Source organism: Castor canadensis, chromosome 7, assembly GCF_047511655.1.
Source record: "Castor canadensis chromosome 7, mCasCan1.hap1v2, whole genome shotgun sequence".
NCBI lineage: Eukaryota > Metazoa > Chordata > Mammalia > Rodentia > Castoridae > Castor > Castor canadensis.
The window spans coordinates 80,129,730-80,145,198 of NC_133392.1; the positions used below are offsets into that span (position 1 = coordinate 80,129,730).

The window sequence follows — 15,469 nt, forward strand, 5'->3', positions numbered from 1 at the left end:
CTGGACTTTGGAGAGTGTCTGTGGCTGCTCTGAAAGTAATGGAAAGAGGGAGTGATGATGGGGAGGCACGGCCCGGGAGCCCTGCAATGAATGGCATAGAGGCACTGTGCAAGAAAGGTGAACTCCAGGGTGGTTTGCACTGCGCACCCCTGATCTTGACTTCTGGCCTGGGTGCGAGGAAGGTGGTGTGCTTCTCTCTCTCACCAGACTGTCAGCACCTCCCAAGGAGCCCAGAAGGTGTCTTGCTCACATTCCTGTCCTCAACACTCAGCACAGCACCTGATGCTTAAAGTGGACTCCACGGTTACATGTTGGATGAAATTAAGAAGCGATGTATTATTAGTAATAACTACAATACAAAAGCATATTGTGTGAAATTCAATTTTTATGTATTACAGACGTGTAGCTCTGGGGTAGAGAAAAAGAACATAGATAGCAAGAGGCAATATTCCTTTCAGATCCTTCATTCAATAGGACAGACAAACCTACTGAGGGGGGCTCTGGAGGCGGCCCCCCCCCAGGGAAGAAGTGCAGTCCACCAGGTGGGAGACCTCCAGGGTCCTACAGGAGTGCATTCGCAGACGACCTAAGGCACTTTACAGAGTTTTATGCGCGGATGTTCAAAAGGCAGCCCGCCCCCTCCCTCCCGGGGCCAAGGACTTGACTGGGTGCTTGTGGCTCTTCAGAGAAGCCCGGGGAAACAGGACTCCTGCCCCAAGCGCTCAGTGATTTTTCTCAATACTTTGGCCCCCATCTCCAGTTAAAATTTTAATTTGTTACCCCAGGAAGTGGTTTCTGTGGTCCCTGGGGTCCAAGCAGGGCTGTTTGGTCCCGCCTTCGCTTTCTCGGCAGTTTAAGACAAGAACTCGCCCTCCCGCCCCCGGCTCCGCTCGCTGCGGGTCCTACCAGCAAATGCAGGGCAATCGTGGAGCTCGGCGATCGCCCCATTATTCCTGGTGGCGACCTTAGCGAGTGGGCCGAGGTCTTCCTAATTCCTCGACTGAAGTGTTTGCTTCAGACCCCCGTTACAGAACGCTTCGTTCCGCCCAGTGACTAACACACCGCCCCTTCCACTTATCGCCGAGCCAGCGCCGAAGCTCGCGATCTGTTGCTCTGAACGGGTTCGTACGCCGTGCCGCAGGGCGCCGCAGACCAAGCTTCCCACAGTGCCCCGGGGCGCGCGCGGGATCGTGGGAGTTGTGGTCCGGCCGCCGTGCGGCTCTGCTGCGGCTGCTGCGGGCTCGGCGCCGGCTTTGTCTGTGGGGTGTCTGTCTGCGGGCGCGCGCCGCTGCGGTGAGTGAGGCCGCGGCCGGGTTCGTGCGCCTGGGCCAGGCCGGGGCCGCGCCGTCCGGCCGCCGCCCTGGGCTCTCCGCGCGGCCGCCAGCAGGCCAGGCCGGCCAGCCGGAGGGGAGAGGTCGGCGGTCCGCAGAACAGGGCCAGCCGGACCGGAGAGTGGGACGCTGAGTCCAGGACGCGGGGCGGGCCGGAGGCCTGCGGCGGGAGGAGAGGGTCTGCGGCGAGGAGCGGGGCCCCTGGGAGGCCCCGACCCTGCGGACGTGGGAGGAGGGCGACAGGCAGGTGCAGCCCCGCCATGAGGGCTCCAAAAAGAGGCAGGAAGAAGGCGCCGGCGCCCTTGAAGGTGAGGAGACCCCCTTCTGGGTGGAGCACGGGACAGAGGACAGACTAGAGTCCAAAAATCACCCCTGATCCTGGAACTCTCCCAATATGTTCCCCAGACGGCATAGGTTACCCCCTCCTTCAGAGCACCTTAAATGTGTGAGCCAAGTTCGAGATCCCCTCAACGCTCCTGGCTTTTGGGTCTCCTGTCCCCCAGGAGCTACCTGATACGACAGTGTTGCCCTCTTTAGTGAGAAGCATCTGTTTGGTTACTGCCCAAGCCCGAGGCCATGCACTGGGAGAGCAGAGGCAAGAATCCAGGTCCCCCAGCGCCAATTCTGAGTTTTTTCCTAAGGACACAATAGCATTTCTGCTAGGAAAAGCAGTATTTTCTATTACAAAACCACTTTCTCCAAAATCTTTAAGAATTTGATTCCTCAGACTGATGATCATGGGAGAAGAATTAACGGTTTCTCCTTACTAGTCAAGGAGGTTCCAGAGACACAGCTGAGTTGTTACTTGTAGGAAACCTCACCACAGGTGGAGAGGGAGAGTCCACCCACTTGTCCTCACTAAACCTAGGTTTCTGGACTCCCCAGTGATGAGAGTCCAACTCCAGGCAGCTGGCACCTGCACATTTCCACTGACTCTGGATGTGCAGTTGGGGGTCATTAATTACTACCTCAAACTTCCACGTGGATGAGCTGGCACTGTGCCAAGATTCCTGTGTCGCTTTTGTTCCAGGTTTGAAGTGAGTCCCAGATAAACACAGCTTATAGCTGAATGTGCAGTGGTCAAGAAGGGCCAGGTATTTGGTTAATAAAACAGAATTGTAGTGTCCTACTGTTATTAAATCAGAGTCCAGCGTTTTGATAGGGTATATCAGAAGGACACAAAGATTATATTTCATACCACTGCCTAAATACAGTGTAAGAATTCAGTCATTGGGATCCTGAAGTAAAACGGTCTATTCCAAAGGGAAAAGTAGATGGTAACATGAAATCTCTTGTTAGGTCTTTATAACCTAGGGGGTGCTGCTGGAGCATGGAACCAACCATGAAGGATGAAATGTTGACTTTTTAGATTTTGAATTTCTTTGACTTACAGAATGAAATAATAGGCAACCATTGGGTAGGAAGTTGAAGATCTGAATATCATGCCATGACCAAAGTATAAACAGGAGTGGAAGAAGTACTTGTTCATGTGTTGTCTGCTTTCCCATGCCTGTTTTCTCCTGGACTCATTTTTTTGTGTGGTCCTGCTATCTTTTGGCCCATTTTTCAGTGATATTATAGGTGGCTGATGTCACAGCAAGCAATCCAGATCTGTTTTCATTAACACCCACGTGGAGAGCAGAGTAGGAGAAGCCTATGAGGACATAAGATGCAGAGCCATTGCTTTTCCTAAGATGTTTATGTCAAATAATCTGTAGGCTGAGATTTGGCACAGCCCCGGGCACAGAAAAGAGTGAGAAGGCGAGATGCAGCTCAACTGCTTTTCCTAAGTTGTTTGCATTCAGAGAAGCAGGAACACAGGTTCATCCTGTTACAATGTCCTGCCCCTCCCCAAGAATGGTTTCTCCACCTCCTTGTTTACCACTGCATGTGAAAGACTTGCTGAAGGAGGTTAGGATGGCTTTTGGATGATAGAAGGCTTTTGGATGAAGGGAAGTTTTTTGATGAGGGTTTTTTTTTTTTTTTTTTTTTGGCTGAAGGGAAATTACTTCAGGGAGGATTGCTGAAGGGAAAAGAATTGCTAAAGAGGGGTTGATAGAAAGTCTGCACCGACAACTTTATACATAGGCTTTAGAAAAGCTAAGCTAAAGAAAAGCTAAAGAGAACAACAGTGCAAGTCTGAGTACCGAGGCTTTAAGAAAGCTAAAGAGAGAACATGGGACAGTGCAAGTCTGAGGGCAAAGTCTTTAAGAGAGATTATGCTAAAGAACAGCTAAGAGAAAACATGAGACAGAGTGAGTCTAAGGAAAGAAGTTTTAAAGAATAGTGAAGCAAGGTTTTAAAGACTTTTAGAAGCAAGGCTTTAAAGAATTGTAAAGGAGTAAGGCCTTAAAAAAGAGAGAGAGGAGAAGCAGAGTAAAGAGAAGAGATTAATAGAGAAAAGAAGCAATAAGGCTGTTGTGCGTCTCCACCTGAGTGCCCAACATACTTGGCCCCAACTTCCTTTCTGTCTGTCTACCCTGTGTCCTTCCTGAATCTCTGTCGCCCCCAGTTAGGCCCAGTTAGGTACAATAATAAACAGGAGCAAAAGAAAGCTCACTCTAACCCACAATGGAGCTCCTGTTGATTTTGTCTTTCTCACTTAGAAATTCTGGCCTTTTTTGTTTGTTTTTGTTTGTGTATTTTCTCCTCCTCAGGTGCTCAAGAATAGCCCATGGAAGAATCATACGAAGAGGTGGTATTGAGGTCATACAGCAGAAGTGGACATGTTTGGATTTCCAACAGCTACCCTGCTGGACTGTCATGGAAGATATGCCCAGAATGTAGCATTTTTCAGTGAGTGAGTCAGCTGGTTGCTGGATTGCCCTCAGCTCACAGACACTAAGGGTTTCTGTCCTCAGCACTGACCAGAGACTGAGGAAACAGATGTTCCTTTGGTGGACCTCACTGTTCCTCAGAATTACCAGAAAAAGCCTGCAAGCTGGAGTTACAGCTAGAGAACATTCTTGAAATGGAGGTAGTCTTTAGGTAGTCTCAGAGGGTGAATGGGTATCTTTAACACTCAGCATTATCATTGAATAAGGAAAGGGTAGGAGAACAAGAAGAAAACTTTCCTAGGGTGACGCCAAGAAAACTAATAGTGATGAATGAACCCATTTTAAAGGGTAGTAGGAGGCACAAATGTGCCTCCATGCAAAGTGTTTGAGAATAACTTCAATTCTGCAGTAGCTTAATAGACTGAAAATAACCAGGATTGATTGATTGAATATATCAGATTCTGTAATTGCCCTGGCTAGATTTGCATTATCAGAGAAGTCAGTTTAACTTCCTTTACCTCCAGGCTTTCCATACATAAAAAGGAACAATAAACTATCTTGTAGGATTGCAGGGATTTGACATGATAGATATAAAATATCTAGGGTTCTGCTACACCTTTTCTGAGGTCACACAGCTTACTTCACTGTCAAGAGAAGAGCAAGCTGTGGAACAGTAAATTTTTCATAAAGCCAGTGCATCGTAAGCCTCAGGACCCCTGACTTTCACTGGTCTCTTCACGACCCTTTGCTTGAATTTATGCTTTTTTTTTTTTTTAAAAGGTGGGGGAGTGCTTCTGAACTTTTAAAGCCATACATATCCTGGATCCACACCTGTTAGGAGTCAGATAAAACTTGGATATAAGGTTCTATATAATCCTGTATAGTTTTCTTAATTTTCTGATCCTATTTTCTTACCTATAAAATAGAGGTAATCATGCCTACCTCAAAATATTGTTTGGGAGATGCTAAGTTAAATTTAGAGGCAGTACCTGGCTATGGAACATACCAGTGTTTGACCTTTGGCAACCCCCTATGCTCTCATTTTCTTACCTGTAGCAATCTCAGTATTGTTTTCAAGATTCAGTTATGGTGTGCAAAGTTCATAGCATAATGCCTGGTACATAAGCACTCAAAAGATTATGTCTCTTTTTTCCCTGTTCTTACTCGGCATGTTGGTGCATTTTACGTGACTTCCCTGTCATTTTACCAGATGTGATGACAGAAGCCCACCACAAATATGATCACACTGAGGCCACAGGATCCTCAAGCTGGGACTTCCAGAATTCTTTCAGAAGAGAGAAACTGGAACAAAAATCTCCAGATTCTAAGACACTACAGGAAGACTCACCCGGAGTGAGACAGAAGGTCTATGAGTGCCAGGAATGTGGAAAGTCCTTCCGGCAAAAAGGCAGTCTAACATTGCATGAGAGAATCCACACTGGTCAGAAGCCATTTGAGTGCACCCACTGTGGAAAAAGCTTCAGGGCCAAAGGCAATCTTGTTACTCATCAACGAATACACACAGGAGAAAAGCCCTATCAGTGCAAAGAGTGTGGGAAAAGCTTTAGTCAACGAGGCAGTCTGGCCGTCCATGAGAGACTCCACACTGGACAGAAACCTTATGAGTGTGCCATTTGCCAGCGAAGCTTCAGGAATCAAAGTAACCTTGCTGTTCACAGAAGAGTTCACAGTGGTGAGAAGCCCTATAGATGTGATCAGTGTGGAAAAGCCTTCAGTCAGAAAGGAAGCTTAATCGTTCACATCAGAGTTCACACAGGCCTGAAGCCCTATGCCTGTTCTCAGTGTAGGAAGAGTTTCCACACCAGGGGAAACTGTATTCTGCATGGCAAAGTCCACACAGGAGAGACACCCTATCTGTGTGGCCAGTGTGGAAAAAGCTTCACTCAGAGAGGAAGTCTGGCTGTGCACCAGCGAAGCTGCTCACAACGGCTCACCCTTTGATCACTCTTCAAAGGAAGAGTTCTCTTTATGAATTACTGGTACAGAATCCTAGGTGATCAAGCAGCCTATTCAATTCTATGGAACGAATGGAGAATCTCCCAGAAAGACCAGCATTGGGTAGGGAAAACTGACTTTTATCCTTTCTCCCAAATGAGTATGAAAAATAAATGTCTTGTTTATATCATTATCATGTATTTTGATCTGATTTCCCAAGATACCCTTATTAAGATTATTCTGAGTGTACAGATACAGACTTTAAATTTGTATTTAACACCATCAGCCTTTTAAAGAAATGCGCCCCTTCTCTCAAGATCCTGTTCTTCCCTACATATTCAAATTAATCTTGTTTTGCTTTTAAGACCATTGGGCATCTAACTTTACCAAAGTTTGCAACCTGTACTTCACTAGAACAAGGATGTTTTAAATCACATAACCTGCACACAAACTGGAGCAAGACTGTTTTCAAAGGTGTTTATTTTTTCCCTCATTAGGTTATTAAAGCATTAGGGAAAAAACACCAAGATTCTGTGTAGGCTTTTTCTAAAGTTCAGTATTCTTTGTTCAGATTTTAGATTCTCAGAATAAATGTTTTTACTTAAAAAAAAAAAATGTCTGGGTGCTGGTGGCTCATGTCTATAATCCTAACCACTCAAGAGGCACCAGGCAAATAATTTGTGAGACCCTACCTGGAAAAACCCATTATGAAAAAGGCTGGTGGAGTAGACCTAGCAGAAGACTGAGGCCCTGAATTCAAAACCCAGTGCCACAAAAAAAAAAAAAAACCACTGGGCAGAATCCAAGGAGCAAATGTAATTGTTTTAACAATACTCTTATTGAAAGTTTCTTAATGAATCATTACCACCAATAAACTTCTCTCTGTTTTTGCCAAAAGTTGCTTACAAAAAAAGTTTCCTTTGCAAAGGTTTGGAGTTTGTACATGGAAATGTTCTTCAGTTCTCTACTCCTAAGAAGAATAATTTCCCTGTAGCCAAAGAACAGAGCAGACAACTACTATCTACAATTTTCTAAGAATCCTAAACTTATCATGCCTTCCATTAAAGGAACTCCTACTCCCTGAGAGACATAATGACCTTCACTCCTAGGGTGATTCCTAGATGAGACCTTAACTCTTACTATTAAAATTGCGGCAGTAGCAATATTATGGGGTTGGGATTACCTAGAAAGGAAATAAATGTCCTTATACTGAGCCTAGACTTGTAGTTTGTAGTCAAGAATGATGTTCTACTCCTGCAACAGTACTGTCCTACATACAGAAGGAAATTTGGAAGGATTGCTAAACTCCAAGAGATGAGATTTGAAGAAAGTTGGAGTGAAGAAGTTAGTTTTATGAGGAAATTGAAAATTACAATTTTTTAATCTTAGCCATCTCTATAACTTTTCATGCTGAGCATTAATATAAGTAAAATGGATGGTATACAGTGTAGTTTTCTTTGTTAAGATACCATTCCATTTTTATAGATTTGTAGACTATAGGCTTTTTAATCCCAAAAAGTTCACCATAGCAAATCTCTTATCTAAAAGTAAATGATACCAAAGGTCTTAGGATATTCAAATGCTATGGATTCAATTAGTAAGAAATAGTACTCCCAAATATACTTTGATAACATCTGAACATGTATACAAGAATGTTCCTAACATCCTTGCTCATAATAGCCACACTCTGGAAATAAATATCCAACAAGTGAAGGATAAAAAAAATGGTGGAATGTTCATACAGTGAAATAACAGTGGTAAAATACTGCTGTGGGCAGCATTACAGCTAGATCTGAAAGTCTTAGATCAAGTGAAAGAACTTAAACACACATATATAGTGCATAATTCCATTTAATTTCTTCACAGAACAGGAAGAACCAAAAATTGACTTCAAAGGGACACAAGAGAACTTTGTAGGATGAAAACATGTCCTATACCTATAGGTGATAAATATGAGTGTGCAGTCATTAAAATTCATTAAACTCAGCAGTTAAAATCTGAGTGCTTTGTTGTGCAAAATATACTTTAATGGCAATCAGTTTAAAAATAATGCCCACAAGTTGTTTGGCACTGATCCATGGGGATGGGGGCAGTCTATGTCATCTCCCCTTAGGCTTGTGACTGATTCAAACAATAGAAACAATAGGAGGGATGCTACATGACTTCCAAGGCTAGGTCTAAAGTTTGTTAGTCTCTTGGGACAGCTGCTGTAGGAGAAATCAGCCACCATATAAAAAGTCCAACAATCCTGAAATCACTGTAATGCACAAGCTATGTAAAAGAGCTCTAGTCAGCAGATTCAGCTGAGCTCCCTACAGACAGCAGCATCAACTCTCAGCCACTTGAGAAAGTCACTGCAGACGTCCAGCCCAGAGAACCTTCAGGTGCCTACATCTGACCACCAAAGACCAGAGTGTCAGCCAAGCCCTGTTCAAATCTGGACTCTCCACTGGAGTTGATCAGCTCCTAAACCCATACAGGTGGTGGCAGGATGAATTTCCTCGTGGTTGTAGGGTTGAGTGTCCCATCTTACTGTTGACTGAGGTGTGTCCTAGGGGCCACCTGAGGTTCTCTGCTACCACAAAGCAGTTTGCTTTTTTAAGTTCAAAAGAAGAGAATCTATCTTTGTAGTTTGCTAAAAGCACAGTCTTACACAACACAGCTTAATCATAACAGTAACATTCCGGGACAATGAAAAGAGCAGGAAGAAAATCTTAAGCAGCATGGAGCCTGACATCCACTACCCATTACATGGGCATCAGAGAGGGCACACCCTCTTTCCAAGCCAAATTCCTGATTGCTGGACTTTCCATTCAAGATACAAGGCCACAGTACACTAGAAAAGTCAGCATGAACATAAATATGTGATTTCTGGCCTAATTTTGCCTTCAGGACATTGGGAGGTCAGCCATACTTACAAAATATGCGTCACTGGAGCACGCTTTCATCTTCCCACATAGTGGATACAAGTCTCTCCCAAAATCCTCCCTGTGCCTTCCACCAAGATACAGTAACCACAGCCTCTGTGACCCTGCCCCTGCTGTGTTACTCACCTCATTTGCATTCACACTCATTATGACGCTGTTGCTATGGGGCAGGGACTCAGAATGAATTGTGTGTAGTCCACCTATTACCAGGACTTTCATTTCTGCAGTGCTGGATCCCACTTCATGTCTAGGGAGCCTCCTTCCTTTGGTTGGCGGCACACACCTGTACTCACAGCACTTGGGAGGCTGAGGCAGGAGGATCTCAAGTTCACGACCAGTCTAGGCCACATAGCAAGATGCTGCCTCAAAAAAAAAGAAAAAATGCAAATCATTCCACAATTCTGCTTCCTTTCCGATTTGTATCTTGCTGTGATTTAAATGTATCCTCCAAAGTCCATGAGTCAGAAACTTAATCTTTGTATGTTGAAGGAATTTGGAAGTAAGTCCTTTGGACTGAAATTAGGGGTAGATGAAGAAACCATGAGGGTGGGGCGCTCCTGATGGGATTAGTGGTTTTAGAAGAGAAGCCTGAGCAAACACATGTACACTCGCCCTGTGAAACCTCCACACATCATGACACACCAGGAAGCCCTCCAACACATGACAGCACCTTGATCTCAAACTTCTGAGCCCCCAGAACTGTACAGTTCTTTTCTTTGTAAATTACCTAGTCTGTGATTTTTCTATTAAAGCCACTTGCCTCCCATGATCATAGTTTTAATTTTTTTTTTTGAGATGTGACAGACTAGGACATTTTTTCTCTATTGTGGTCATGCTGAGTGATTTGTTTCTTTTATGTTTTCAGGTAGCTAAACTGACTAGTGTGCCTTCCTCCCAGTTTGCTACTGTGACCAACACTTTGCATTCAACACATGCCACAGATGTAGCAGGATGTGTTTCACTGATATCCATAACCATTCAGGATCTTTTCTTGGGGTTTTGCCTCTGTGAACACTTCATATGATTCTGACTGCAACCTATTTGAGCCTATCTCTTGCTTCAAGACAATATGCTATCCCTGCTCTTTTTTTTTTCTTTTTTTGAGGTCAAATTAAGGCAGGCTAGACATTAGGAAAAGTTTGGGACTTAAAAACGAAACACCCTAATTTAGAGCACCCCCCATCAGTCCCCTCTGAGCCAGAGAGCGCCATTTCAATTGTAAATCCTTTGTTAAATTAGAGTGGAAATTTCCTCCCACCTAGACCTACATACCTGACAGTTAGCATAGGTGTATGTATGCATGAGTCCGCCTGATCCTACCCCTGGCCCAAAGGCCACTGGAGACAGGGAGTGACTCTGTCTCCCCCCCACCTCCAAGTTAAGTACGATATAAAAATGACCTAAAATTAAACACCCCCCCCCTTTTTTTTCTTGCATACAGACCTCCATTCCACCTGGCAGAGATCCCATCTGTAATCTCCTTCCCTTTCCAATAATTAAACTCTTGTTATTTCCCTCACTACGTCCATGTGTTCTGCTTGGATTCTTCCTCATCAGAGTGCAACGACCAAATCTTCTGATTAGAATCATCAGTGACCTCAACAAAATCATTTTATTGAGCAGCTTGGAGGCTGGGAGGGGTAGAAAAAGCACTGAAGAAGACAATGAAGCCGGCACCAGTGGCTCATGCCTATAATCCTAGCTACTCAGAGGCAGAGATGAGACAAATAGGTCATGAGACCCTATCTTGGAAATATCCAAAAAAGGGTACTGTGAGGCCCGGAGTTCAATCCCCAGTACCGCCAAAAAAAACATAGGGCAATGCTATCTGATGTCCTTGGCAGGGGAAGATATCAACTTCCTGGCCTCTTTGTCTCTTTGCCTCTGCCTCTTAACTCCAAGTTCCTGTCATAATGCCACTATACATATCACTCCTGTTTGAGGCAATCATCCACTACCTCCTGGGTCATTCCTTGAAGGTTTTAGGTCCTATTTCACTATCACTCTCTTCAGCTCTACTCTCATGGTGCTGGAATTAAAGACCCTCCAATGCCGAAAACAGACACACGAGGGACAGAGAAAATCTTGGCAAGGCAATTTCTTCTGATCAAAAGGGTGCAAGCATGTGCTCGCTCCAGCTGAGTGGACATGCAAACACAAAAGGGCTGACAGTAGCTTCTCCTTATATCCCCAAAGCGGTTGTACTGCCCCTTACCTGGGATTTGTCCAGGTCAAGGTTCACAGTCTTTCTTGATTGCCTAAAAGGCTTGGGGGATGGGTATGGGCATGCAATTTGGCAGGCAATTTTCGAGGGCATTAGGGCTGTACAAGAATCTGGAAGAAGAAACAGGAGCCCTTTTTTTTTCTTTTTTAATTTTTTCTTTTATTCATATGTGCATACAATGTTTGGGTCATTTCTCCCCCTTCCCTCACCCCCTCCCTTACCTACCTGGCCCCCTCCCTCCCCCTCACCCCCTCGCTACCCATCAGAAACTATTTTGCCCTTATCTCTAATTTTGTTGAAGAGAGTATAAGCAATAATAGGAAGGAACAAGGGTTTTTGTTAGTTGAGATAAGGATAGCTATAAAGGGAGTTGATTCGTATTGCTTTCCTGTACATGTGTGTTACCTTCTAAGTTAATTCTTCTCGAACTAACCTTTTCTATAGTTCCTGGTCCCCTTCTCCTATTGGCCTCAGTTGCTTTTAAGGTATTTGCTTTAGTTTCTCTGCGTTGAGGACAACAAATGCTATTTTGTTTTTTGGGTGACTCACCTATCCTCATACCTCCCTTGTGTACTCTTGCTTTATCATGTGACCAAACTCCAGTCCCTTTGTTGTGTTTACCCTTGATCTAATGTCCACATATGAGGAAGAACGTATGATTTTTGGTCTTTTGGGCCAGGCTAACCTCACTCAGAATGATGTTCTCCAGTTCCATCCATTTACCAGTGAATGATAACATTTTGTTCTTCTTCACGGCTGCATAAAATTCCATTGTGTATAAATATCACATTTCTTAATCCATTCGTCAGTGGTGGGGCATCTTGGCTGTTTCCATAACTTGGCTATTGTGAATAGTGCCGCAATAAACATGGGTGTGCAGGTGCCTCTGGAGTAACCTGTGTCACAGTCTTTTGGGTATATCCCCAAGAGTGGGATTGCTGGATCATATGGTAGACCTATGTTTAGATTTTTAAGAAGCCTCCACATTTTTTTCCAGAATGGTTGTACTAGTTTGCATTCCCACCAGCAGTGTAAAAGGGTTGAAACAGGAACCCTTTAAACAATGCAAGTCACCTAAAATGGCAATCTGAGGAATTTTAAGTAATCTAAAAGGGTGACATATACTTTGATAGAAAAAGATCATTTTTCTTACAATGGTACTTACAAATTCTCTATTAATAACTTTTCCTCCTTCCAGTGATTTTCCTCTCCATACTTCCAGAGCTTCTTGACTTCATCCATAACTACAGTTGTTTGTTATTTTTTAGATATGATCTCACTAGGCTGGTCTAGAACTCCTGGACTCAAAAGCAGTCCTCCAGCCTCAGCCTGTCAGGTAGTCAGGACAACACAGGCACACCACCACACCCAGCTAAAGTTTTCCATTATTAATTCAATGATGATCTCGGCTTCAATCATCCCATTTTCTGATTACCAACTCTTCTCTTTGCATCTCGCTTCCTCTAATAGGCTGACTCCAACAATTTGTTACTTGCACCCTACAGTTCAATGTCATACCACACTCTCCCTATTTCTCACCTGTCCTTACCAGCCTAAATTACAGTGCCTCATTTTAATCATGCACTTGCAAATCCGCTCAACTCTCATAGCTGTCTTTTTTCTAAAATAACTTCATTGAGATATAATTTACATACGAAAATATTTACTCACTTTAAGTGTACAATTTTTAGAAATTTAAAAGTTGAGGAGATAGGAGTATAGCTCAGCAGTAGAGCATGTGCTTAACATGCTTGAGGCTTGGGTTCAATCCTCTGCAGTAAAAAGAGAGGAAATGTTGCTGGCCACTGGCAAAGAATTGGCCAGTGAGGCAGCAAACTGACTCATGAGACAAGGTCAGCACACAAGTAAGATTTGTTAGAGGAAAGAAAGCTGCCCTTAGAGATGGACAGGGAGCCCGGAAAGTCAGTAGCTGTCTGTCATTTACAGAGGGGGTTTTTTATTTGGTCTTTTTTATTGGGGAGGGGAGTTAGGAGTCGGGGTGGAGTGGCCTTTTGATTTATCTTTGTAGAAACACACTCTGTTGGGGAGGGGAGTTAGGAGTCAGGAGTGGAGTGGTCTCTTAACATATCTCTGAAGGAGCATATACCCAGGCAGTGAAAGCCTTCTGCTTGTCAACCTTCTGGCACCATCCCTTTACAGGATGTGGGGCCCACAGTGCTCTCATGGGGGGTGGGGGAACTGGCTCAGTTTGTCTTCTGATCCCCCAGACCCAACAAGTCCCCCCTCTGAGATGAGCACCCAACTGCTGTTGAGGGAAAAGGGGCGATGACTCATTTAGCTGTTTCCTGCTGACAGTGGGATGAAAGAGGGAGGGGAGATGCAGGGCCACTTGTCTCAGGGGTTGACCCGTGTGGCCTCCAGGGGCCTCCAATAGAACTGGATGGAGGGTTCATGTGTCAGCAGATGTGAGTATTCTTTAACTAAGAGCTGGAACTTTATCTTTTGTACCTGTTGAGATATAAACTTGGAAAGAGCATTTATTATACAAGGCCCAAATAGGAGTATTAGAAGGAGCATAAAAAGGTAGCGGCAGTGCCCAAGGAGACCACCTCCATGTATTGTTCCAGATGGACCATAAATTGGCTAGCTCTTTTCTCTTTTTGTAATGCATTCTTGTAACTGTTGTCCCATGTCTCTGACCACCCTAGATTTGTTAGTATAAAAGCAACATTCCTCATTTAGGAAAAGGCATATTCCACCACCCTTTTCAGCAGTTAATTGGTCAAGTGCATGCCTGTTTTGGAGCACTGCTGACGTGAGTGAAGCTACCTCATCTTGTAAGGCCAGTATGGGCTGTGAGGCCCAGTCTATGTCATCATTAAACTCTGTTGACAGATTTTGGTACGTACAGACAGACGAGGAGATGCCCCCAATAACGAGTACCTATTCCAGCCATGATCCCCGTGGCTATCAGTAGGGGAATGACTTGGACAGCCCTTTTTGGTGGAGTGTAGGCCTCTAGAGGATTAGGGAGAGATAGGTTGTTAGGGATAATAGTGATTTGTGGGGTTAGAAGGGCTAGAATGCAGATTCCCCTCCAATTGAGAGGCAGGCAAGCATAGGCTGTGATTCCACAAACACAATGAGTTCCAGGAAAGGGTGAACACTGAGGATGAAATGTTAGATCACTTGTTAGCATCATTTTAACAAAGCTCTTTAGGATCTTCCCTTGTGGCCTTGACCCATGTAGGCTTTGGAAGCACTGGGAGCTGGATGGGCCACTTTCACCCTGGCAACATCGGGTCTTGTCAGGGGAAGGCCTGGTATTTTACCTGGTGAAGTTCCAAGTGAGTCCATGGGGGTAGCCAATACATATTTGTGGCATCTGGGGACAGGCAGAGGTGCAGGGACACTGTGGCAGTGGTGGGTCTACAGGGGCTGGAGTTGGCTATCAAGAGATGTGACTGTAACTGGAGGTCATCATACGTGGAGGAAGAGTGGCCAGAACTGAATCTCTAGGAAGCATGGCTGGATCACAAATATAAAAAGAGTCCCAGCATCAAGAGTCCTTGATGTAGGTTTGTCCCTTGTGGAGGCAGAAAGTGGGTCCTTGTTAGACACATAAATCAAGCTGATTATCTCAAGAGGGGGGTAAAATACTTTGCATCCACAAGGGGGGTAGGAATCCATTGTTACAGGGCAGAGTAAGGCACAGATTATAAGAGTAAGTGGAGCACAAGGAACAGGTCACACAGGATAAAGTACCCGCCACTTAAGGCCAATCACAGGGCTGTGTCCACTTGGGGAGAGGTTGCCCACAAACCAACACTCAAGATAGGAGAGCAAAAATGTAAACAGCCCACAAAATGAGGGAAAGAGGGAACATAAGCTATGTGTTTGCAGTGGTTTTTTGAAGGGGCATTTAAGGTCTTCCATTGGTTCACAGGAGTAAGTTAACAAAGTTGAGAGTGGTTTTGGAGTGGGCTCACCAGGCTCCGGTGTCCATCCTTTGGCTCAGGAGATGTGAATCCAGGAATCCAGTCCAGCAACCTTAATTCCTGTGGAGGTAGATAACAGGACCAGGTACAGCCCCTCCCAAGGAGCCTCAGAGAGGCCACAAGAGGCATGAGGAAGTTTAACTAAGACCATATTGCCTGGACAAAATGGTGGGGAAGAGTCTCCCCTTGGTTCATCTCATCCCAGCTCAGAAAGAATCTGTTGGAATTTGGCCAGCTGGGTGGTGTGGGACCCTAAAATGGCAGTCTCAGTGTCTAAGAGGAGATCATTTCAAAG

General features: G+C 44.7%; 1 protein-coding gene across 3 annotated transcripts; it reads left to right on the forward strand.

Moving 5' to 3' along the window:
* The first annotated feature begins 1,163 nt into the window (after positions 1 to 1,163).
* Positions 1,164 to 6,254, forward strand: Znf32 (zinc finger protein 32). Of its 3 annotated transcripts, none has more exons than XM_074079461.1 (3): positions 1,164 to 1,293; positions 3,989 to 4,127; positions 5,319 to 6,254. In XM_074079461.1, the coding sequence occupies exons 2-3, from the start codon at positions 4,058 to 4,060 to the stop codon at positions 6,068 to 6,070; spliced, it is 822 nt and encodes a 273-aa protein (XP_073935562.1). In that variant the 5' UTR covers positions 1,164 to 1,293; positions 3,989 to 4,057; the 3' UTR covers positions 6,071 to 6,254. The 3 variants fall into 3 exon arrangements, with proteins under 3 accessions (XP_073935562.1, XP_073935561.1, XP_073935563.1); XM_074079460.1 differs by lacking the exon at positions 1,164 to 1,293 and adding an exon at positions 1,331 to 1,639; XM_074079462.1 differs by lacking the exon at positions 1,164 to 1,293 and having other exon boundaries at positions 3,992 to 4,131.
* The last annotated feature ends 9,215 nt before the right edge of the window (positions 6,255 to 15,469 follow it).

Bases quoted from the DNA above. Each gene is read 5' to 3' on its own strand.
- Znf32 (XM_074079461.1), top strand. From the start codon at position 4,058: ATGTTTGGATTTCCAACAGCTACCCTGCTGGACTGTCATGGAAGATAT. The intron at 4,128-5,318 runs GTGAGTGAGTCA...TCATTTTACCAG, and splicing joins CCAGAATGTAGCATTTTTCA to ATGTGATGACAGAAGCCCAC.